The following is a 23954-nucleotide window of genomic DNA, read 5'->3' as shown; positions in this document are numbered from 1 at the left end:
CATGGCTTTTTCTTACTCCTGCTAGTTTGGTTTGGGAAAAAACATTCTGGAGCAAGAAACAGTCACTAGATTTCCCTGTCTTTTCTCAACTACAATAAACATAAAGGAGCAGAGATTTGGACAGTAGCACATTACATATGGAGACTGGATATTAATCCAGTTTCAAGTTGTATTTATACCAACCAGTCTCCCTTTTCAGCTCTAAATGTAAAAAGATTTCAAATTCTTTTTAAAACAGGACGTATGACTTTGGTGAACCTAGCAAGGTTCAGCATGCTTTAGGTAGTTATTAACAGCTATTAGCAAATATCAATATGAAATAAATCAGAAATATCCAGTTTTTCTTCTATGTCTATCCAGCACTGAGGAATTACATAAAGCCAAAGAGGCCATTGTAGGTTGGCCTGGAGTCTAAACACTCTTGCTGATTAACATGAATGCAGGACTGACTACACCTAATTTATAACAGAGGATTTATACCCTTATAAATGACAACAGACAGCCAATCAATAAAGGATGATAATAACTGCACATAATATCAAGGGAAATTAAGAGTCAATTACAGGGTTTAAGAAAAAAGAGTGTGAAGTCCAAACCTGGGCCTTAATAGATGGAAGGTTAAGGTGCTATGATAGCTTAAAATGTGCAAATAAACAGGGTAATGAATTACAAGCATAATCACAAAAGGGATTCAAATTCTGTGGGCAAACCAATTCTGTGCAGAGCTTGGGTGTTTAAGTGGGATAGAAAACATTAATCCTGGCCGAATGAGAAGACTTCAAGAAAAACATTTCAAGGTCTGCTATAAATACTTCTAGAATGAGGTTGAGTGTGCCTAGGCTCCTCTGAACTGTGAGACTTTACATGCCCTAAGACAAAATATAGATAGTTCATTCCCCAGTTGTTGTGGTTAGTTAGTGCTGCATATGAATAATCTGTTCTTAAAGATCTCCCTACACCTCAAACTGTATCTAATCATGTTATAACCTACTCCTAGTAACAATTAACAAACAACTACATCTTCTTCCCTGATTGAAAATTAACTGATGCACTGTAAATCTGCTGGGTTTTAAAACAGTATAATTGTTTTATGACCAACGAAGTAGAGCCCATGTACTGTCCAGTGCTCAGCATCCAGCACAACCCTGCAATTATGGGAATATATGGAAGCCTTAAGGACCTGGCACTTAATTATCCTACAGATTTTTATACCAATCTAGAGGTGTAAACATGCCTTACACTGGTTGTAAAAAGTAATTACATATCCTTTTGTTGGTGTAATTTATACTCTTCTTAAAGCACTTAGAAAAGTGTGGAGGAGCTGTAGCATAAAAATCAGGGCTTTAAAGATCATTTTATCTTCCCCTTTGAAAGTATCTGCATCATTCCTGACATGCTTCAGAACCCTTTCTCCACAGGTTGTATTTCTTTCCCTACACTTTCCTTGCAATTTATTCCATATTTCTAAAACAAGGTGTTCTGTGATTATCAGAACTAATGCAGCTGGTTCACTCTATCTCCTGTATCGCATATACAGCATCTTGCATGATACAACCAATTCCCTGAAATATTTTCTCTAACTCTCCTGGCAGGGTAACCTCAGCCCCTGCCTGTCACAGGTCCCATAAATCCATTCCCCAGGACCCCAGCTCTCATCAGCATTTCTATTTATTACTTCTGCTGCAGCTGACTCTGACCTGCAAGTGTGCCAACACGTCACCACGAGGGTCAACAAAACAGATAATTTTTTACTTCACTCCCAGCTTTTCCTACAACAGACATAGAGCAAAGACTTGGCTCTGATCAGGCACTTGAAATTTGCAGGTGCTCCTGCTCCAAGCTGCCCATCAAATTTGGCTGAAGTGACCATTGATTTCCCAGGTTCTAAGGTGGGATTGCCAGGCAGCACATCCCCTGAGGAAGCTGTGGGATGATCAAGGAGATCCTGCTGGGGTTTGCTCACCTCCCTGCAGTGTGTACTCTGTCACAGGCCTGCTGAAGGCTCCCAGCCCAGCTCCATTGTAAGATGCCACCTGGATTTCATACTGGGTCCAAATGATCAGGTCTTTCACCAAGCAGTAGTTGATTTCTGCACTGGTGATGTTTTTGTACTGGTACTCTCCCGGGAGGCCGGCCAGGCGATACCTGCCATATGGGGAGAAGAATTAGCTGGTTAATGAGATGGTACCAATTAGAGAAAATATCCTGGCTGGCAAAACAGCTTCCTTTGTGAAGAGGCAATATGCAAAGTTTTACAGCAGAATTTTACCAAGAATAATGAAAAATAATCAGAACATAGCAACTCTGATAAGACCATATTATGTTTGACTGCTATAGTATTTATAATCTGATCTCACTGAGATTACAGGCTCAGGGCTAGACAAAATGGGTATTTTATCCTGTTTTATGGTTGCAGAAAAATTACAGCTTTTTAAATGTGGCTTGTCTAGTAAAAGCTGTGATTTAGTACAAAAAATAGCCCAGATGTGATTTTTATCAGAGTGCTGCTGTAAATCAGCCTGAGAAATTGTTTTTTTCCCTTCACTTCTGAAATCTGAAAAGTAAGAGCTCAGAGGGCTCTGACCTCCTGGGATCTCAGCCACTGGCACCCCTGGCTTCCACCAGAATTTACTTCAGAAAATAATTAAAATAAGGATTGAACACAGTTGAGACTGAAGGGTTGGGTAAGCACTGGAGTTCCAGGAGAAGGGCTGTGCCAAACACAGGTGGGTGATAAATATCCTGAAACTCTTTCTGCTCAGACACAAGCAGCTGAAACACTAAATATATTTTCTCATGTAAAAACTGTATTCCAGAAAACAGAGCCCCTTTGATGTGTCTCTTCAGGCCAACAAACTATAGAAAAAACCTAAATTATAGAAAACAAACAAACCTTGCAAATCTGTGAATGTGAATAATACTGTTTGTTTTCCTTCCTTTAGGAAAGTGCTACAGTGGATGCTCACAATATGCTAATTCACAAAAAATCAAAAAACCAGAGGCCAAATAAGGGACACAAGGCATTACTATTACTGGAAAAAGACAAATATGGAAACATTTGTATTTTTATTCAGCACACAACTTTTATACACTCTTACCCATCCTTTGCTTCTCTGCAATCACCAAAAGTTTATTGACACAGAACAATTTCATTGACATCTTGCAGAGACATTTTAAATTCATCTAATAAAATTGGTGCAATGTTTATGACTAGACAACTTCATGTGTTCAGCCAGAGATTTTTGTTCTAAAATCTTCCTATAAAGAGATGACTTCTTAATCACTGACATCTCTATTTTCTGCTGCTTGCCTGACCATCTCCAGCACACTTAATATTTGTAATGCTACACTGGTGTGATTCCATTTAGGAAATATGAATGGAAATAAAGAAATAGCAGCCCTCAGCTGAGTTTATTGAATGTCTTGCTCCCCCTTTCTCTCTCTCTCTCTCTCTCCTGTGCAGGGTGTGTGCTCCCTGGCAAGTCAGTTCTTAGCACAGCAATGCTCTCTCTCCTGCCCCGCAGACAAGGTGCAAGTGCTCCTGTGATTTAATCTGTTATGCTGTTAGCTGGGCAGACCCCTAAATGCAATATTGGCAGTGAGAAAAAGGGCAGAGGAAGGAGGCCAGTTCAGAAATGTCATGTCTTCATGATTTTTCTCACCATGGACTTTGATGGATACTCCACATGACTTGTGCAGTGCACCTTCACTTTTAAAGATCAGGTGTTCCATCAATTTAGCATCTTGCTTGTCTTGAGCTTTGGGTCTGTGGGATGGCTGGTGCTTTTCACTCTGCTATCCCCTGATTCTGCAGAAATCAGTGCAGGAACACTTCTTAGTGCATATTGCTGTGACCACACAATTCAACTGGGAGGAACAGCCTGGTTTATTACCTGGGACTTGTGCTTTTATGTGATAATCTTAAATTCCTGTTGAATAAATGGTTTCTCTGCTCTGCTGTCAAGACAAAGCAGGAAGACAGCAAAAATGCTCACAGATTAGGCATAATGAATATGAGCACTATTAAAATGGACAGAGATGTTCTAGCAAGGTCAGGGATCAATTATGCAGATAAATACTGTAGAAAGTACCAAAGTTAAACATTATTGGAAATGCTATATGGAGAAAACAGCACAGATTGCCAGAAGGAGGAGCCTATGGGATTGCTTTGTAAAGCACATTAAGTGCCAGAAAGACGTGGCACTAAAAGCAGAAACAGAAGTGGTTAATGTCAGTGGAGAGGCTAATGGAAGAAACGTCTCTACTTGTAAACCTTGCCATGACTTAATGCTGAGACTAGGAAAGACTCCCTGGGAACAAGTGAGGAACCAAGCCTACCACTGGGGAGACCAGTTTGAAGGGAAGAATTGCAGAAAGAATGTTTGCATCCTTGGCAGATGGGAACCCAAGGCTCAGGACAAGGATCTATCTGCAGGCAGAAGTTGAAGCACCTTTTCCCACTGGTGGCTGACAAAACATTTTAAACTGAGCCCAGCCCTAAAACCTTGCACCAGCAGCACTTGCACAAGGGGCTCACCTCTGCTGAGGGGCTCTGTGCAGGTGACAGGGAGATGAACATACTCAACTCTGCCTGCAGACACAGGGAACTTCCCAGGGCTATTCTGGGAGCTCACCAGCACTCTGAACATGGCAAAAGCCTCTCCATCCATGCCAGCAAAAGTAGGAGCACAGCTTGAACTGGATGTTGGCATTTAAACTGCAGCATTTAGTTATCTTTTACAGTTCTGGAGGACACTGTATTAAAAATGTCAGCAGCCTGCCTACAGGAGGATGTAACCATCACTTGGAAATATGTCAGGGGCTGGGAGTTTTCCACAAAAAATGCCTCCCTCACTAGAGGTGTGGCCCTAGCTGGCTGCTAGCACTGCAGGGTGTGGAGGATGCCAAATGAGCAGTAATCTAGTAGAATTGGGTAGGAGTGAATACTGAGTCCCAAAAAATCACCTAAGGGAAATACTCTGCAAAGTCTCTCAGGTGGCATCACCCTTTCCAACACAATGAATCCTGGGTAAGCTGCCAGACTCAAAGGGTGCAGGATTCCCTGTTACCTGCCTGAATGTGTTTCTCATTAATAAATACAAACAGGGCTGAAAGGGCCTTACTCAACTGGCTGATTTTCAAAACCAAACCAAGGTCTGCCATGAAGCATCTGACCTGTCATTCCCTCTTTCCATTTTGTTTGGCACAAAATTGAAGTTTATTGATTCTTTTGCTGCTCCTCCATAGGCAGGAGCCCTGTTGTGTCTTTGATAAATTTAATTAACCTTTTGAGCAGGGAGCTGAGCTTGTAATAAGCAAATATACATCTGCATAGGCTGCACTGTACCAGCCTCCCATGTGAACACTTGCATTACTTAGAGCTTCACTTCCCTTTGAAAATGGAATAAAAGGATTTTGTGAGTCTCCTCTGTTCTTTGGAACAGCCGATGGAACCCTCAGACTCTGTAGGACAGACAGGCCAGAATTTAAGTGGCTGCACCCTTGTGACTCCTTCAAGAGTTGTTTTCTCATATTTAAGAAACAAGGGCAGCCTTGAGCATTTGCACACAATAACTAATATCTTTAATTCAGTTAGAAATTGCTTTTATTACACTCTTAAGTCACAGCATTTGAACTCCCTTGTGCAGACCTGGACCTATCTCTGGACCTCCCAGGTTAAGAAAGGACTTACCTTAGGATGTAGCCATGAAGAACCCCATTGTGCTCACTCTCAGGAGGAGGCTGCCACTGGACCATGATGGACTGATTGGTTCTCCCACTGGCCACGATGTTTTTGGGGGGGGCACTGGGGGGCTCCTCAGGGAGCATCAACCTAAGTACAAAAGAATGTGATGGACATGGGTGTTGTAAGAAATCAAAAATAACAGTCTATTTCCTGTATCCACTCCAAGTGAACCACTCTTTTATCACAGTCTGATGACTAGAAAGAAATATAATGCTGATCAAACTGCTGAAGACATGCATGAAATAGTTACAACAAATCAACATAATAGGAAATCAGTTAAGCAAGCAACAAGACAGACAGCTGAGGTAACCCTATTCTCTTGGAATCACCCAGGCTGCTACAACTCTTTAAAAAGATTACAAGCCTGAATGAGTAAGAGCTCAGGTCCAGTGTCTGTGACTCCTTCCAAATTGTTTCTTTCAGCTCTTTCAATATTTTTCATATCAAACTCCTACATTTTGAAAAAGCCATTTAGAGTTCAGCTGTTCTGCAATTCAAGCTTGCAGCAAGCTTTGGTTCACAGAAGAAGGGGGATGCATTTGAAACTGAATATGATGAAGCCATCCTTCTCTGTCACATCTGGGTAAATTCCAGAAGTGACATTGCCATGACAGGGTGAGAGCTGTGCTCATGCCCGGCCTAACTGCTGGGGCTTAGCATAAGAGCAAAATGTAATTTCCAAGATTCTGCTCAACTGATACTCTGGAGTATGAGGACACTTCTCTCATGATGTACTGAGCTCCTGCATCCCCCAAATGCCATCATCCCTAACTCCTGCCAGCTGCAGGGCACTCTCCAGTGACCTGGGAAGTGGCAACTTCTCCATCTCCCAGTCATTGTGCAAAAGATTATTTTATTCCTTGACTCCCAAGCAGCATTTTCCCCTCCCCAGGCCTCTGTCCCTTCAGCACACAGACACTGGCTGTCATTACCTGCTGGTCTCGGTGCTGTAGCGCCCCTTGCCCACCTGGTTGACTGCACACACCCTGAACTGGTAGGTCCTGGCTGGAGTGAGGCCACTCACAGTGACTCCGGTCATCTTCGGGTCAAGGTTTGACAGGTGAACCTTCCAGGGAGAATCTGTTGGAAAAATTAGCACGGGGAAAAAAAAAATAAAAAAAAAAGATGAAAGTGCCTGTCAAAAGCCCTGCAGAAGTGAGAAAATGCCTCTGACTGCTCAGAGCTCTTGGTGCTTGCTTCCCTCAGAGGAACTTTGGGAAGAAGTTTCTTTTCAGCAGAAGAAACCTTCCTGTCAGCCCACACGGTTCTGCAGATTGCACATTTGTCTACTGGAAAGTGATGCTGCACATGTCGTGGCATAATAAATAAAAACTATATTCATTAACATTTTAATAAAAGAGGAAACAAGCATGATAAAGACAGATGGGCTGTGTATTTCACAACCCATCTGTTTGGCAGGCCATCACACCACCACACCCATGAGTGGCTCTGGTGGAAGGATTCTAATGAAATTCACAGTCAGTTTGGAATATCTTCCTACCCAGCTTGCAAGCAGGTGTAGAAGCGTGACTCCCTCTGCCAAATCAGCCCTTTGCTGCAAGACCTGAGAAAGCTTCTGCTGCTGATTCTACGTGTCTGCAGTCTTTTTTTTTTTTTTTTCCTAGTGATATTATTCAGCATAGAATCTAATTGTCCTAGGAAGATTCCCTGGTAGAAAGAGCCCTGGCAGCACTCTAAACCCCTCGCTGTCAGTTCGCATTCTTGCCATATCAAGCTCCTCTGATGCCTAAATTACATTTACAAGTTTTTAAAGAGGTCAGAAACGAAACATGTTGAAAATTAAATATTCTGACTTCTTCTCTCCATAGCCTGGTGTCACGTATTCTCCCTGATGTCATGACTGAAATAGCCAGGGAGAGGTGACATTTGGTCTGCGTTGCAACAGTACAGCAACGGAATCAGCCAATTTGAAGATTTGTTCCGTTTTTAAATAATACCAGCTGTTTTCATGCTCCCTGCTCAAAATTACTAACACTTCTGGAAATTGCTGAGGAGCTCGCTGTAGATTTTGGCAACGTTATCTGTGCATGTTGCTCATCAGAAGTGCATCGTGGCTCCTGGCAGGTCACCTCAACGTCTGCCTGAAAATGAAGATGAGATGTCCCAAATGTGGAAGGCTGCTAAACTTCACACCAAGACAGAAGCCACTCATTTTGTGCTTTTCTGGCAGATTCCTTAGCAAGTTTAAGTCCTCTAGGGTGTGATGCCAGTTGGGCTATAAACACTGCATCTTCAAATTACTCCAAATGTATTTATTCCAGTAAGAGCCTTGCCAGAACGAAGTCTTTTTTAACAGGAAAACTGACGCAGCAGAATACTGGGAATGCTGGAGAGGGACATTTGCACAGCAGTGAAGCTGTGTCCTTGCCAGTTCTTGATTTACCAACAGCCACTTTGGCTGCAAGATCTTGATGCCAATTTATCTTAGCTGAGCATTGGATTTCTTTTAGAGAGCCCTTAGAGGAAGCACACCTGTGCCATCTAGAAAAGCGTTGCTTAGGAGTTTTTTGCACCTTAGTTCCTTCTGAATTTTCACAGGCTTCCCCTTGAGACTTCCCCAACAGCCTTGTTACAGCCAGAGTGCACAGCAACAAATCCAAAGGGAATTGGATTAACTCCAGCAAAGGGAAGCTGGAGTTAAGGTATGGCTGACCTAGTGCACTGCCTGAAGGAACTTCCTGAGGAAAATGGAAGAGGGGAGTGAAATACCCTTGTATGAGCTACTTGGGCACTGGTCCGTTTCCTAGAGCATTTCATTTGTTTACTGCCAGTGTAAACACCACCTGAGAGTGCTTAACCCAAGCAGCTCAATGTAGTGAGCAGTTTGATTCAACAACAGGCCCTATTAATCTCCTCAGCACCTTAGGGCTTTGCTCTGTTTATATGCTGCATCTGTAGAATACTTTATTAATTCTTTTTCCTCTCCTGGTGGAAGATAAAAGATCTGGCAGGAAGAGAGATTAAACTGGAAACTAATATAAACGAAGCCTATTCATCTCCTGGGCACTCTGATTCAGAGAGGAGGGCGGTTCAGGGAGCATTTGCTCACTCCTGGAGCACTGGATACACTGAGTCTGCAGAGTATCTTTAAAATTTAAATGTCAAGTCTTTTTTTTTTTTTAAATCAATAAACAAAACATTCCAAAAAAATGGATCTCCCTCTTTAGATACACACAACCAACCCCAGGATTGTGCAGAAGCTCTTTTCGCTGTGGAGAAGAGCAATTCTGACAAGGGAAACATGCCATAACATTTTTAACAGCGCCTCTCCTGTCCTCCAGGGATGGCTGTCACTCACCTGTCCCAGGAAGCCTGGAGAAGCTCCATGGTGACAAAAGACTTGCCAGGTCAAACTATTAAAAAGGTCTCTGTTAGACTGAACAGACTCTGCTAATCCTTCATTTAACTTAAGCTGCCCAGAACATACTCTGGGCTCTGCTGCTCTTCCCCTGTAATTGCTGCTGTCTGAACAACTTCCATGTTGAGCTGTCTGTCGTCTTGCAAATATTGGCCATTCTGAATTAACTCTGATTGCCTCTCCAGCTTAATTTATTGGAAATGAAGAATCTCACAGGCTGTTCTCTGGTTTACAATGTCATTTCGGGGTTTTAGAAATGACATTTTTTCCTGTCATGAATTTTTGGATGCGCTTGTGACGCGTTCAATAACTCTGGCCATGTGCCAAGAGGCATTTCTTCTCTGTTTTCCTGTCTACCCTACAGTTCATGCATTAATTGCAATTTCCCCAAAAATCATTTCTAATTTGATGTTACCAATCAGATCTACTGCAGAAAGCTGATTTTTGCAGGTTTGGAACACATTTCCATCTCTTTCCTTCTCCAGGGGGTTTTGCATAGATGGCAACACAGGAATTTGCTGTACTGCTGGAATACACTGAATTCATCTTTCAAACCTTTGTAGCGATATGATGCTGCACAAAATCCAAATGCAAGCTAAATGGTTCACCCTTTGTTTGGTAAGACTTATACAAGGTCTAGCAGTGGCCTGAAAAAAATTACCTTTTAAAATATCTAGATCTGAGTCACAATCATAATGACAATGCAGTTTTGCTTTGATTTTTGCAAAGATTTATCAACGGGTTCAATATTTGCCATTTGAATATTCCTACCAAATTCAGGGTAACAACTCATGGGTTTTATTAAGCATGTACAGATGCATTCCACAGGAGCTTTTATTATCTCCTCATTGGCACAACGTGATGATTCTGAGTTATATCATCACCTCACACAGCACAGATATCCCAGAATACAATAAAACAAAAATGGGCTTTTATCTTAATTGTTCTCAGCAGAATTCTACAAGTCTTAATTCATTTCTTCAGTTAAAAGACTATTCAGAGTATTTTTTTGATTAATTCCTCCAGTCGAAACCTCTTTGGAATAAAATAAGCATATCCCCTCCTAACTCCATGAAGACACTTCATTGGAATTCTGAGGTAAATTGCAATAGGGCTAAACAGGTCATGAAACATCCAAAATTATATTAGTGCAAATGACAGCAATGCATGGTACTATTTATCTGAAAATCCTATTTCAAATCAAGGTTCACATTCTTGGCTCTGTGTGGGCAGGAATACTTAATGACTGTGTTTCCTTGGAACTGTGTTTTTCAAATTAGATTATAAATTTGCCCCCAAATGTTTAAGGCCATATGTCTCAAGTCACCCACAGACACAGTCTACTGTGAATACTTGTATTTTGAGAATTATTGCATTGTGCCAAATACATTAATTTTAAAAATTAGGTGGCTAGAGTCGTTCATATTCCCAGTAATTTATGTGCACGATCTGCCACTGTTTTCTTCCCTCTAATTAAAATGAGGGTTTTGTATCTCTTTACTGAATTGATATTAATGAAAAGGAGTTCTAATCCATGCCAGGTGGAGTGACACGCCTTCCTCTAATGCAGCTGGTAATTAAACCCCTGAAATTTATACTCGTTATTTTGAATCCTCTTCAGCTATTTCTCTGCAGCAGACACTGTTATGTATTCATTGATGGTAAGTACTTCAAAACCTACCATGGCTCCTAAAGCTGTGAGAAAGTTATCCAAAACAAAACAGCTAAAAAAAGCAACAAAATAAGGCTACTTTTCAGCACCTATAACCAAAATACAAACTCCAAACATTCAAACTCCACAGAACTAAGAACAAAATCTGCACAGCGTTGCTGACTGGAAAATAAACCATAATTCTGGTGTCCCTCCTTCACATCTGAAAGCGAAGGGGAACTGGGATGGGAGGCACATTGCTCTGCTGTGGCAGTGACAGAGCTCATGGAGGGTGCTCCCTGTCTCCCTGACAGTCACTCCTCCTGCAGCACAAACCCCAAACAGAAACTGTCTTTGGAAAGCAAAGAGTTTCTGCAGAGTCATATCAGGCCAAGCTCTACCTACAACATGGACAAGGACAACATCAAATGCCATCTTTGTGCACAAACAGTGCTTGGGATGGCTGGGAACAGAGGGAAGGTGATGGTTTCCAGAGGAGCAGAAGGTCTGGAGAAGCTAAATATTAAACACACACTGCTGAGATCAAAATAACCCTGAAAAACAAACGCTTCAGGAAAACAGAAACCAAAACAAGCCAGTGGCAGCCTGCAGACGTTTCAGTCAGTGTTCCAAACCAAAGTCACTGCTGACATTGCTGTCCTGCTCTGTATATATGGAACAAGAGAGCACAGCAACAGTGGAATATCCAAGGGCTCAGATTCTTCCCTGTTCTACTTCTGTGGGCAATCATTTACACATTGCACATAAAAGCAAAGTAAATAAAGACAAAAATTTAAAGGAGAGCAAGACCTGGGGTATATCTGGGAGTTAAGATGCTCAGGTCACAACAAAGCTGGCCTGTTTGCAGCTCTGAGCTGTGGCAGGACACAGACCTGTGCTTTGGGACAATGAGACCCTCTCAGTGGCAGACTGCAATGACAGCAGCCAAAATTCATTGATCTATCACAGAATGAGCAGTGGTTCACAGGACCCTGTGGTGTTCTCAGGGTCTGTGTGCATGCTTTCCAGAGAAATACTGTTGATTTTGGCTGAGCCTTCGACAAATTTCAGTGAATTAATTCTAAAATGATGGCACATTTACCCCATTCCTATACAACTGCAAAGCATCCTTGGTAGAAAGGACTTGAAGACCTTCCAGACTCCTCCATGACAAAAGAAAGATGATGGAATGAGATGATCTTCAAGGTCCCTTCCAACTGAAACAATTCCATATTTCTCCTGGCATTAAATGAGTTGCCTTTTCTTTTAGGGATTTGTCCCAGTTGATGCAGCCCACTGCAGGATCCAAGTGCACAGGTTCTGCCACCTCTGTGCAAATACAGCTCTAGGGCCTTCGCATCATATTCCCAGACTGGGACTTCACTAACTTGTCATCAACAAAGCCACTGGGAAACAAGGAGCAGAAGGGGAACATCCTTGGGCAAAAGATCAGGGAGGGAAAAGAAGAAAACCAGGCAGTTACTGGCCTGTAGCTATGGGAGGGAAGGAGAGAAGAGTGAAAATAAAAAGGAAGGTGGTGGTAAAAGGTAGAGAAGGAGTATGAGTGCAGGACTGTGGATTTTCTTACTCATTTGTTACAAAAAGATCCAGAGTCTTTGATTGAAAAGAACTATTTTAAGGGCAGCAGTCCTGGGCACGACTTTGGATTTCTGCTAGGATTAGAAACCTGCACTTAGCTTAACTGTTGTCAAGATCATTGGTTCTGGGACCTCCACATCTGAGAAGTTATGCACTCCAGCCTGCAAAGCAAAAGGCTTGTATGTGATCTGAAGCTCAAGTTTCCCCCTCAAGCTCTCAGTGTGGCAAAACAAACTGCTGCTCTCCAGATAATCAGAAATCAGAACTGTTTCACATTCAGTTATGCAGTGACTAATTTCAACATGTCACAAAAAGTGATGCTCTTAATTTTTTCATCAAGAATCAATTGTTCAGCTTGGATTTCCAGCTCCTAGGGTGATAGAGATTAGAAAGTATTGCCAAGGTGACCGATTTCCATATACCCTCATCTTTCCATCAACTCCTAAAGAGGCATTAGCAATGTCCCTGAATAACCTTGCAGACTGAGAGCCTGGTGTACAGCATGATAAAACTGGCAAGTGGCAATTCCCAATGGCCAGGTTTGTAATGCAGGAAGTCAGATATTTGGATTGCACTCAAACATCCTCAACCACCTACCTAAAGGAAGGGTGTAAAATGATAATCTAGAGAAAGCAGAGAAAACATATGAACCCACAGAGAGGTAAGACAGCAGCTCCTCTTGACAACCAAGTTTGTTCCTCTGACAGACCACCACTTCCTTGAATTATCCCCCTCTCTGCACCTTTCAGGTGAAATTTGGGCTCTGAATGCACCGAGAAATCCACGAAACTGGTGAAAAAGCCATGGGAAGGAACAAACTGACTACTGCTGTATTGAGGAATGAGCTGCTGTGCCTCAAGTCTGTCTGGCAACACCAGAGGTGGAACTAAGTCCTGTAAATCAATCCCTCCATCTCAGTCACTCAACTCTTTCAGCGTGCAAACACCTGAGTGTAAAACCCCTTTGTGCAGGCTCGAGCAAACTGCAGCAGCACTTTGCCAGCAGCTCTGGGGAGAGGGAATGGTTAAGAACACCGTGGGGCTGAGAAGTACTTGACTTACTGTTCTCAGAGAGCTCCACCACGTAGTAGAGCACGGGGCTGTTGCCGTCAAAGGGGCGCACCCAGGAGAGCACCACGCTGCGGCTGTAGGAGGAGTTCAGGGTGGCCACCAGGTTCTGAGGGGAGTGAGGCAGCTCTCTGCAGAGGAAAAGGGTAAGAGACGGGGGAAAAAAAATAAACCAGCACAGAAAAATTAATCTCTATTTCATTCAGCTCCAGTCTTACAGGCCGCTAAAGGCAGGCGACATCAGCCCCATGTGATGATGGATATAAAACCACCAGCAGCTATTGTACAATTAAAGATGTGAAAGACATCTTAGAATTCTTCACAATTTTATCCTGTTTGGGGGAAAAAAAAAAAAAAAATTATGCTGAAAGTCCCAAGGCTGATGGATAGAACAGCTAATGGACATGTTGCTAAATGTGGCAAAAAGCCAATTTTCATCCTGTTTTTGACTGAGCAAGTTGGTCAATAAATTTCCTCTCTCACTTTTTCTCCTGTCTTACAATGATGTCCTACAATGTGACAGCAGTGATATGTATAAACAGTAAAACACATGGGAGATATGATTTAACATGGAATTTTTCATACTCAAGGAAGCAGAAGACATTGACACTATCCACACAGAGCGACTAATCAAAATTACCATATGTATTCTTAGGCTACAGAACAGCTTGATTTACTCATGGATTCAGGCTTATCCTGTCATGGGTAGAATCCTTCCTCCCTATAATAAGGATTTTTTTGGAAGCACCCAACCAGAAAATGCAGTGAAAATGCCTGCAGAAACCCCACGGAAATACAACATAAAACATTTCAAAAACAAAAATAAAACAGCAGCTCAATTAAAATGTGTAATTTCTACACATAAAGGAAATCTGTGGAAAAACATTTCATTTGTACCCATTGGCTCAAAGTGGAAGCTGCATGATGAAGTGAGAACACTAATTCTGCTGCAACCTTTAAATGCTGATGCATTTTAAGAGATAAAAGCCCTTCAGCATTATACTTAAGCATGTTTTTTGCTCCTGATCATCCTGATTCCTAAGGAGAATAAGAATTTCAGAGTGAAGGAAAAGCAGGGAGGGACATTTTTTACTCATGCAATCTGCCTTCCTCCTCAGGAAGGCTGAGGGTGACCCTTCCACAGCTCAGGCCAGAGCAGAAAGCCATGAGGGCACTCACACGCTTAAATTAAAAATGCAGCAATTCCTGCTTGTGATGTATTTTGCCACTGAAGGCTCAGAGTTATTTAAAAACCACAACTCCTCAGCCACTCACCAAAATAAATACAGGCTCTGGCTCCAAGCCAGAACAATAAATATGTCCTGAATTTCTGTTTCTACTGGAAGATTGAGGAACATATGGAGAGCCAGACAATAGTTTTATTATTTTTCTGTTAAGCCGCGAATGCTTTTGTTTACGCGTTTCTGATGAATACACACTGTGGAGTTAGCACCAAAAAAAAAAAAAAAACTGCTGGAAGAGCCAAAGAGTGGCAAGAAAAACACACAGCTAATGAGGCACCAGAAGCAGAAGGCACTTCCCTGCCCACCTCTCTCCAGGCAAGAGGGGTTGATATTTCCTAAGGCTAAACCTGAGACTCAAAGCCTTGTCTCATCTCATTTGACTTTAAACGCGGAACCAAATTAGCAGCACGGTGACCCCAGGCTCTTTCTGTAGTAAACATGGAATGACACCTCAGGGTGTGATTCAGATCTCAACTTCATTAAATCGCTTGCTTGAGATGCCTTGATGGTGAGGAGTTTGAGTTGACTGTTCTCACTCCTTTCTGGGCGTGCACTGACAGCTCAGACACGGCCACTTTGGGGCTAAAACAAACATCAGGCACAGCAAGGATCATGTGTGGGCACAAAGGGAGTAAATTTTGAACACAGCACTGTGAAATTTTGGATAAACACGTTTAGGGAAGAGGGGGACCTGGAAACAAAGCAGGAGGGCAGCTGACCTGGAAGACAGAGCGTGGCTGTCACTGGAAAGTGTGGGGGTGTAAGATATGGCCATTTACCCAGGGACTACAGGAGTGTGCTGCTTAATTTTGAATGAAACATTAAATTATAATAAACATTAAACCTCCACCACAATTTATCATTATGTCCTAGGCAAGCTGGTTGGAAAAGTTTTTGTGATTAAGCTGGCAAAGGTAATTACTAAAGGGAAGAGTGAAATGTCTTGTTGCTACATGGCTCACACAAGTCCCAGTCCCTACTTCATTTATCACCAGTCCCTCTGGGGAAGAGCTCAGAGAGGGGCTGTGGCTCCAGCTCCTCCTGGAAGATGATGGCCACAGAAGCAGCAGTGTGGGAGGAAGGGGGGAGTTCACAGCAGATTATCCCCATGTGTCTGCTTTTCTGGGCAGCCCATGAGCACTCCTGGTATATATTATGGGTATTTTCAAGGTATGCATTTGCTACTCTTGATGTCCCATAAATTAGAAGGGCTCAATTAACAGCTCACTTGAAGACAGAGACTACACAAATAAGAAAGACTTAAAGCTCGGTCTCTTTTTCCAAGTGCACAAGACTCAGAAGACTTTTGAAAACGAGTTTCCCTGCTTTTCCCCTGCTTTCCCTGTTTTTTAAATGCACAGACTGGGTTAAAACCTGGAGTTTTGTTTGCTTAGGATTTGGGCTTAGTAGCTTTTTCTCTCAGATTGACAAGGACAATCAGCAGCAGCACCAGGGAAATGGGCACTTTCTGTTCAGACAGAGATTGAGTAGCGTGAGCTGCTGCCTCCATCCAGGACACCCCATCCACAAATATCACAAATATTGGGTTTGTCTTTACTCAAACGTGTCCATGCTGAGCAGCAACAGATGGTGCTCACAGATTTAAACCCCTCGAGGCAGACAGAACAAGTGCCTAAGAAACACACCTGGACAGAAATGAATATTTAAAGCTACAAAGACATTTCAGCACAGGAGTGTACCTCTCTCATTGCAGTATGCAAAAGCAGAGATTAAAAAGTAGTAATTTCTACTTGAGCATGCACTTACACTTTGTCTCCTTCTCATTTGCTACCACATACCCTGTGGAAGGGATGATAAATGAGACCTGTACCACCATCATGAATATTCATGTTCCCCAAAGAGATCATTGCTTCTATTTTTCCTTTAAGAGGATTACTTTTCCTTGCTTCCAACACCCAAGAAATGATTGCAGAGCATTCTAATTTCAACCCTTTCTCAGGGTGAGGAGGACCTCAGACTAGAACTGGTCAGCACCAAGAAAGTGGATGAGGTTTAGAGCAATAACACCCAGAGCACTGAACAGACCTTGACCAGACATGCAAAGTGTAATTCCATCATTATCTTTCTTTTGTTCACTGAAGCCCCAACAGGAATTATATGGAAGTTTTTCAATACAGAATATCTTAAAACCTAATTTTTCTAATGCTGAAGAGTTGCATGAGGCAAGTTTTCCATAACTTATTTTATGTGATAGCAAAATATGTGCATGGACACTTTAAAATCTGTAATTGATAGATAACCCCAGGGTTAATGGCATTGCCACCAAGGTGACCTGAGGGAACTCTGACAAAGCAATTAAAGTAGTGCATTTGCAAGAAAAGAACATGAAGTCATTGTGACAATCTGGGAGAGAAATATTAGCCAGTTGCAGATGATACATGCTCAAAACAGAAACCCTAATGTTTTGAGTCAGCTCATCACTGCCAGAGGGCAGCTGAAAAATTCACTCAGCAAACACATAGAGTGTTTTATAAAATTAGCTAAAAGCAGACTATTTGCTAAGAAAAATAAACCAGACACGGTTTGGAGAGACTTCTGAGAAAAATGGTCCAACAGCAGGTAATTAGAGAGACTGTGACTGAAGAGGGGATTACTAAAAAGGCACAGGAGATTAAACAAGTTTTCTTGTCAGGTTCTGAAAAGCCCTGCTCCTGTTTTGTAATGGGCTCCCTCAGTCAGGTCCAGCAGGCAGGGGCTGCTCAGAGCAGGTGGTTCATCTGCCAGGGCTGATAACAGCACTGGGCTGAGGCAGGCAGGGAATGCAGCACTCGGCCCTGATGGCTCTGCTCCGAAAAGTTTATCACGGTTTAAATTAACAAACCTGGCAACTGCTGCTCAGGACTGTGCAGTTTCTCTTGCAAAAGAATCCTCTCCGATTCCTGCAAGGCAGCCCTGAGTTTTGAGGCTCTCTGTCTCTCACAGGTCTGTAACACGGGGAATTTTTGGAATTAAAGGGTTGCTGAGTTCCAGAGTGCACAGATTTATTTCCCATTTCAATCTGCTCAGATCTGGAGATGACTTGGGAAAGAGGTTTGAATTTTATGCTTTCCTTTTGCTGAAAACACCTACATTCCTGCTATACCTTCAATGACAAACAGACACAATGGCATTTATTTCCAAATGCATTTCTGGGAGATATTTCTCCTTTGAGTATCAAGTGCACTCAGACTCTGCAGTGAACCTTGAGTCTTGGATGACATCTCAATAGAGAGCTTGGAAAAATAAATAGAAGCCTTCTTTCCAGTGAGGAAGGAATAATATATTTTCAAGTTTGACATTCCTTCTGCTTTCTCTCCCTGGAGAAAGGAGAAGAGATGGGCAATTGGAACCAAGGGATGTGGGATCTGTATCAAGTTCCATTTGTAATTGGACAACCTTTTTATCACTTACCCTGTGTTTGTCACACCGATTTTAATTTTAGCAATAATTTTTTTATAGGATATATTGGGAAGAAATTGGAAGAAGTGGCAATTATAAATAGTCCAGTAAAAAGGGTATCCAAATTCATGGATAGATGGCTGACAAAGGCAATACTCTGCATTCCTGGCAACCCACTGGGGTTTATTATAAGTGGTTAGCTCCCCTCTCCTGCTTTTGAAGAAGACAGAACAATAATAGCTTTTTCTCTGATGAAAGGGAACTGAAAGGAGATGAACTTGCTGCCAGGAATAAATTGCCTATTTTTGTATTACATTGTCCTTCCCATATATTTTGCATAGAAAAAGAGCCTAAAAGATTTTACTATATGTTGTGACATAACAGAGGCTTGTAGAGGGCTTTGATTTTCCAACAATGCAGCATTACCATACTTTGCAGTCACATTCATACAACAAAGAGATCCTCTAGCTCGGGCTGCAGACAGGCTTATATTGAGCAGTGGGTACCATCAGGCACAGATAGTGGTAATTCTGCATATTTTATACATCCTGAGAATCCTCAGGATACTTTGAGCTGGAATCAGCACAGTTTCCCATCAGGTGAGTGATACATGGTGATAACTCAGCTTTTGCAGCTTTAGGAACAAGCCTTTTTTCCTCTGTATGTTTTTCAGGCTAGTGTTTACAGGACTATAAAGTAAGCTAAATGAAGCTGGGATGTTTCATAACATGCAATTACTTTCAGGATCAAACTCTGTGACTTGCAGGGATGCAAGAGAAGCGGGGGGCTCATCATCAAATGTTTCTGATATGCAGTCGAGAAATACTACCAGGAGAAAAGCAAAGTCAGTGTAAAATTAAAATCTATCTCTTGCAGAATAGAAACATCACTCGCAAATGTTTTACCTCATGCAAATCAAATCAAGTGATGTACATGGAGAATAAACACATTTAGAGAGAAGACAAATGAATGAATAGAGTATCTTGACTAGCAATTCGTTTCTGAGCCCAAGTACCATCAGTGCAAAATTGATGAGCAAGGTAACCTTTGGCTGCACTTTAGCAAGTTCTTCATTAGTTTTCTGGCTTTCCTTTGCAAATATTTTATTTCTTCTTTCATGCTGAGGAAGATGATCCATCCTGTCTGCAGCACCAATGTCTCTGTGCTATCCATGCAGGTTCTTCCAGCAAGGAACACAACCTTTGTCCCTGACCCAGCAAGGGCAGGCAAAGGAAGAGGGAGTTTTCTTTCCTTCTTTTCAGAGATTTGGAAACTGGACCACTCAGAGAGTAAATAATTGAATCAGTTTGAAGAGAAATCAGTAACAAACTTATTTGTGCCTTTGGAAATTCCACTTGATGGGCACAGAGGTGGAGAAAGAACATGCTGCTTCCTGGGGGGAAAAAGGTGGGGAGAGGTTTGGAGTTGTCAGGCAAGGCTGTGTGGGACACAGTTATCCATTGGTGGCCGCTCCAGTCTGTAACTGGTTGAGAAGCCTCCTTTGAGTATTTATCTACCATTAGTGCTACTCAAGGCACTGAAGTGTAAGTGCTCATCGATGGGAATGTGCATGCCCTGTTTGTTAATGCTCTGCAAGAGGGAATCATCCAGGAGAACAGGGAATGTTAGAGATCTGTCATTCCTATACAAGCTGGAAATTAATTTAAGCTTTACTTCAGATGTTTCCTTTCCACATATTTTCTTCTTCATTTCACTCCTGTTGTATCGTGTATCTCTCTTCCTCGCAGATCTGTGCTGCTGAGCCAAACGATAATGATGAAAGCTGCAAGGAAATGCAATGTTTTCTGGCAGTATTGCACTACCTGCAGCCCTGCTTTGAAATGAAATGTCACAATTCAAGGTATTATTGAGTGACTTATCAGTTACTTGACTCCTCTGAAAGAGTGGGTCTGATAGATTCCTTTAATTCCTCCAGGAAAAACAGGAGATGGGCGATCAGCAACAGAACATCAAAGGAAGCAGAGAGGCAGGATTAAGAGGCGGTTCCAGTGAATGGAGAGCCAGCCAGCACAGCTGGAACAGCTGGGGTGCCTCAGCAGGGCACACAGGATGAGCCTCTCCCCACCAACTTCAGCCCAGATTTTATGGACCATAAAAGAAGCTCCTCAGTGGTCAGTGGGGAACTGCAAGTAAATCCAATTCCCTGTGCTGTACTGGGCAGCTTTTGCTATTTAGCATTAGGAAACTGTCCTGCTACTGAAGTGTTTAGCACATATTTATAGCTTTGTTTCAAAGTCCAAGCTTTAGCATTCTTTTCAGTCTTTACTCTGCCCTCCATTCAAAAACTGCCTCAGAGAACAGTGAGCGTGGTTATGTAGCTGCAATATATCCTGAATTGTCTTCTGCTCTTGGATTCCAACCAGCAGTAAAATGCACTCCAGGAGGAGAGCTGAGGAGTGCTTAATTAGAAAAAGAATGTATGACCGCTCTTGGAAAATGGGCATCTGATGGAGCCTTGGCACTGTCAGAATGATGCTGTATCAAACAGCCCTCTGCACAGCAAATCTCAGAGGTGAACTCATTACACTGCCAGCCACACAATTGCCATCTTCTCAGAGACATCAGGCATGACCAGCAGAAACAGATGCAATTTTAGTTGAATTAAAGCGTACTACTCAAGCAAATAAATAAATAAATAACTCTACATAAAACATTACCTTCTTTTTTTTTTCTTTCATTTGATCTGCTCCACACATGTACCAAACCCACAGCTGTTGCTTTTAGTGATAAAAATAAAATGGAAGTGCACTTCACCCCAGTGGAATGACAGAAATAGAAAATATGGAACCATGTAATGACATTTTTATAATCCTTTTCCAGAGCAGAATGGCACTTTAAACATTTTTTTGTTTTTATTTTTAAAGATCCATAGGAATAAAGAAAGTCATAGATAAAACTAATTTTTTTTTCCTGAAAAATGATGTATAAAGAGAATGCAAGAGTAAGCAATGCCCATCCAGGGAGCAGCTATTCTGATAAATGTTTAACAGAGAAAAAATACTAAAAGGAAGAAAACATTTTCTTGTTTTCAAACTTTGGCATCACAGCACAGCACTTGGGCTTTTTGGGAAAGCCCTACAGCATGGGGTGATAGAAGGATCCAGGTTTAAAGGAACCTTAGGAGGTCTCTGGTCCAGTCTCCTGCTCAATGCAGGCTCAGCCCTGAGATCAGAGCATTTCAAAGCAATTTCATTAGCAATGAACCAGCCTTAATTTCCCTTAAAAAAAACAAACAACCCACACCAAAAAATCAGAACTGCTGACTCTCCACAACAGCTAGAGTGAAATGTTAGAAAAACACCTGAGGCTGTCTGAAACTCAGTGTAGGGAGTATTTAAGCTGGAGCACTCACATCACTTCCAGCCGCGCCGTCCTGGAGTCGTTCCCTCCGGGCGAAATGACCTCACAGGTGTAATCCCCGATGTCCCCCGACCACGTCTGGCTGATCAGAAGGGTCCCATCCTTCTCTACTGTGATCCTGGAACTGCTGGATGGGTTTATTACAGCACTGTCCTTCTTCCAAAGGTACCTGAGTGTTGCAATGCTTCAGTTATTGATCACTTGTAAGAACACCAGAATAGATTTATTTTAACTTTGCTGGAAGGGATCAGCTCCTGTCATCACATGTTAAAAATGACAGACCCCTGCAGCTACTTTCAAGAGCAGTGCCTTTTACAAATTTAAGTTTTAGGTCAACCGATCAGAATGAAAAATGTAATTCCATCTGAGATATTATGTATTTTACAAGGAAAAGATGGAGTACTCATACACATCCAAGTTCTTAAGTTCACCCCCACCAGCACATTAACTCTGCAGTTAATGGGGGGTGCTGGCCAGCTCAGTAACATTGGACTGCCAGCATCAGAAACTTGTTAAAGGTTTTCTAGAGCTCACATATCAAAACCACCCCTCCCAACACATCACAGAGATGTGGAGAGCCCACAGACTCAATTTCCCCTAACCGAAATTTTTATACCCATATTTCTCTTTCCAAAGTTCTTTCTGCAGCTCACCCTTCAAGCACTCTCCAAGCTCTTCCTTTTATTTTATTTCATTTATGTTGCTTTCAGACTACATTAATTTTTATGGCAAATTTATTTTCAAGTTTTGAGTTTCGTCTAAATGCTCTAATTCAAATTTTAATAGTCCAGACAAATTCTGGTTTCCTTTACATGGTTAGAACAGACTACAAGCCCAAGTTATTGAGTTGTTTCCACAAACATGGGCATCTCTGGTGTGGCTTTTATGCACCCCAGAGTAAACACTTCTGAAATCCTATTCCTTCTCTTTGGCTTTTACTCTCATTAAGTATCAGCCTCTGACACGTTGGTTTTATTGATAGTGTATTAACCTTGACAGTAAAATCATGGAAGGCTATATTGAAGTCATGAAGTGGAACATAGCTCATTGTAAATAATACATAAGGCTGAAATGGAAGATGGGATTTATATGATTAATGATACAGTGTACAACCTTATAATGCAGTAATCAGGGGTTTGGTGTGAAAATCTGGGGTCCAGAAACTTTTCACCTAGTGCTATCCATACAGCTTATAAAATTAAACTGGGGTAAACCACACAAACGAGAAGTGCCACCACCAACCTGATTGAAATTCTGGGGTCGTGCGTGGCCTCGCAGCGCAGGGTGGCTGTGGTTCCTTTGATCACCGTGCTGTCCTCGGGAGGGCGGACAATGGAAGTGCGATCTGAAAGGAGCACAGCTCAGGTGAAATTAGAGCCTTTTGCCTCGGCTATTCACTCCGAGAGCAGGCACCGAGCCTTTGTCATTCAAAGCAAGAGGGACGCTGCTGTTGGAGCCTCTGCTGCGAAGGTTCCCCTCCCTCTACAGGCATTGTGGCACAGGTGACACAGGTGACACGCTGGGGGTGCTGAGAGGCACAGCAGCACAGGGCACGAGTTCAGCCCGCTGGAGAAGAATGGTGAAACTCTCCAAACTCTCCCTTGGCTTGTGCAAGTGTCTGCGGGAGCTCCCTAAAGGCTAAACGAGTGTGTGGCAGCAAACACTGAATCAGGCAACGAGCCACGCTCAAAAACACAAACAAGACCCAGGAAAATCTGCGCAAAGGAAAACGCACTTGAAAAGCATCGAGAAAGAGGTAAACTTAAACCTACAACCTCATCAACTCCAGGGCAGTGGAGGAGCTCCTGGAAGAAAAATCTTCTATATCAGAAAGATGTTGTTTACTCAAATGTTTCAGAACATCCTTACTCAAGCCCCTCCTAGAGGCTCAGAACACAATAATTGCTGTAACTACAGCAACCAGATCCGGTGTGAAAGATCCCCATTATTTGTCACACACGGGAGGAGGAGCAGAGAGCATCAGCTGAGGCAGGGAGACAACCAGGATGAGCTTGGAAGATATGTGGATAATGTTAATAAGTCCCAAATCCCTACAGAGATAATCAGCATCTACTGAGATATCTCATACATGCACAAGGAGGGACCATCAGCAAGATCAAAAGCTGACTCTAAATAGCATGGAATTTTTAGCATTACTCCTGATGCACATATGTAAGAATTCTGGCTTTATAATGGTGCTGTTGCTAGACAAACATTAAGTTATATTCACTTTTCTTCCCCTCATGCAGTACAACGAATAGGAACTATCTTTAATACCTGTAAGAACCACAGCATTGAGAATTAATAGGAAGCATCTCCTTTATTTGATCCATACCCCTGGATATCGTCCAGTTTAGAGCATCCTGAAATTTCTACCAACTTGATATTGTCAATAAGACAAACATGACAGCCACATGACACAAATACATTACAGTTACTGCCAGGTATTCCCAGTTTCAAAAGGAAAAATGTGGCTGATTTAGTTTGC

General features: G+C 42.2%; 1 protein-coding gene across 1 annotated transcript in view; it reads right to left on the bottom strand.

The window, feature by feature from the left end:
• SDK1 (sidekick cell adhesion molecule 1) overlaps window positions 1-23954 on the bottom strand; it is a 382240-nt gene that overhangs the window by 110257 nt on the left and 248029 nt on the right. Inside the window, exons 12-17 of the mRNA XM_066560719.1 lie at window positions 22709-22811; window positions 21459-21635; window positions 13437-13573; window positions 6679-6826; window positions 5693-5833; window positions 1964-2145 (exon numbers count right to left, since the gene is read on the bottom strand). Coding sequence (XP_066416816.1) covers window positions 1964-2145; window positions 5693-5833; window positions 6679-6826; window positions 13437-13573; window positions 21459-21635; window positions 22709-22811 — 888 coding nt within the window. The remainder of the gene's footprint in view (window positions 1-1963; window positions 2146-5692; window positions 5834-6678; window positions 6827-13436; window positions 13574-21458; window positions 21636-22708; window positions 22812-23954) is intronic.

The sequence above is a fragment of the Molothrus aeneus genome, chromosome 16, assembly GCF_037042795.1.
Source record: "Molothrus aeneus isolate 106 chromosome 16, BPBGC_Maene_1.0, whole genome shotgun sequence".
NCBI lineage: Eukaryota > Metazoa > Chordata > Aves > Passeriformes > Icteridae > Molothrus > Molothrus aeneus.
Note: the sequence above shows the minus strand (reverse complement) of the source record. Positions and strands in the feature narration are given on the sequence as shown.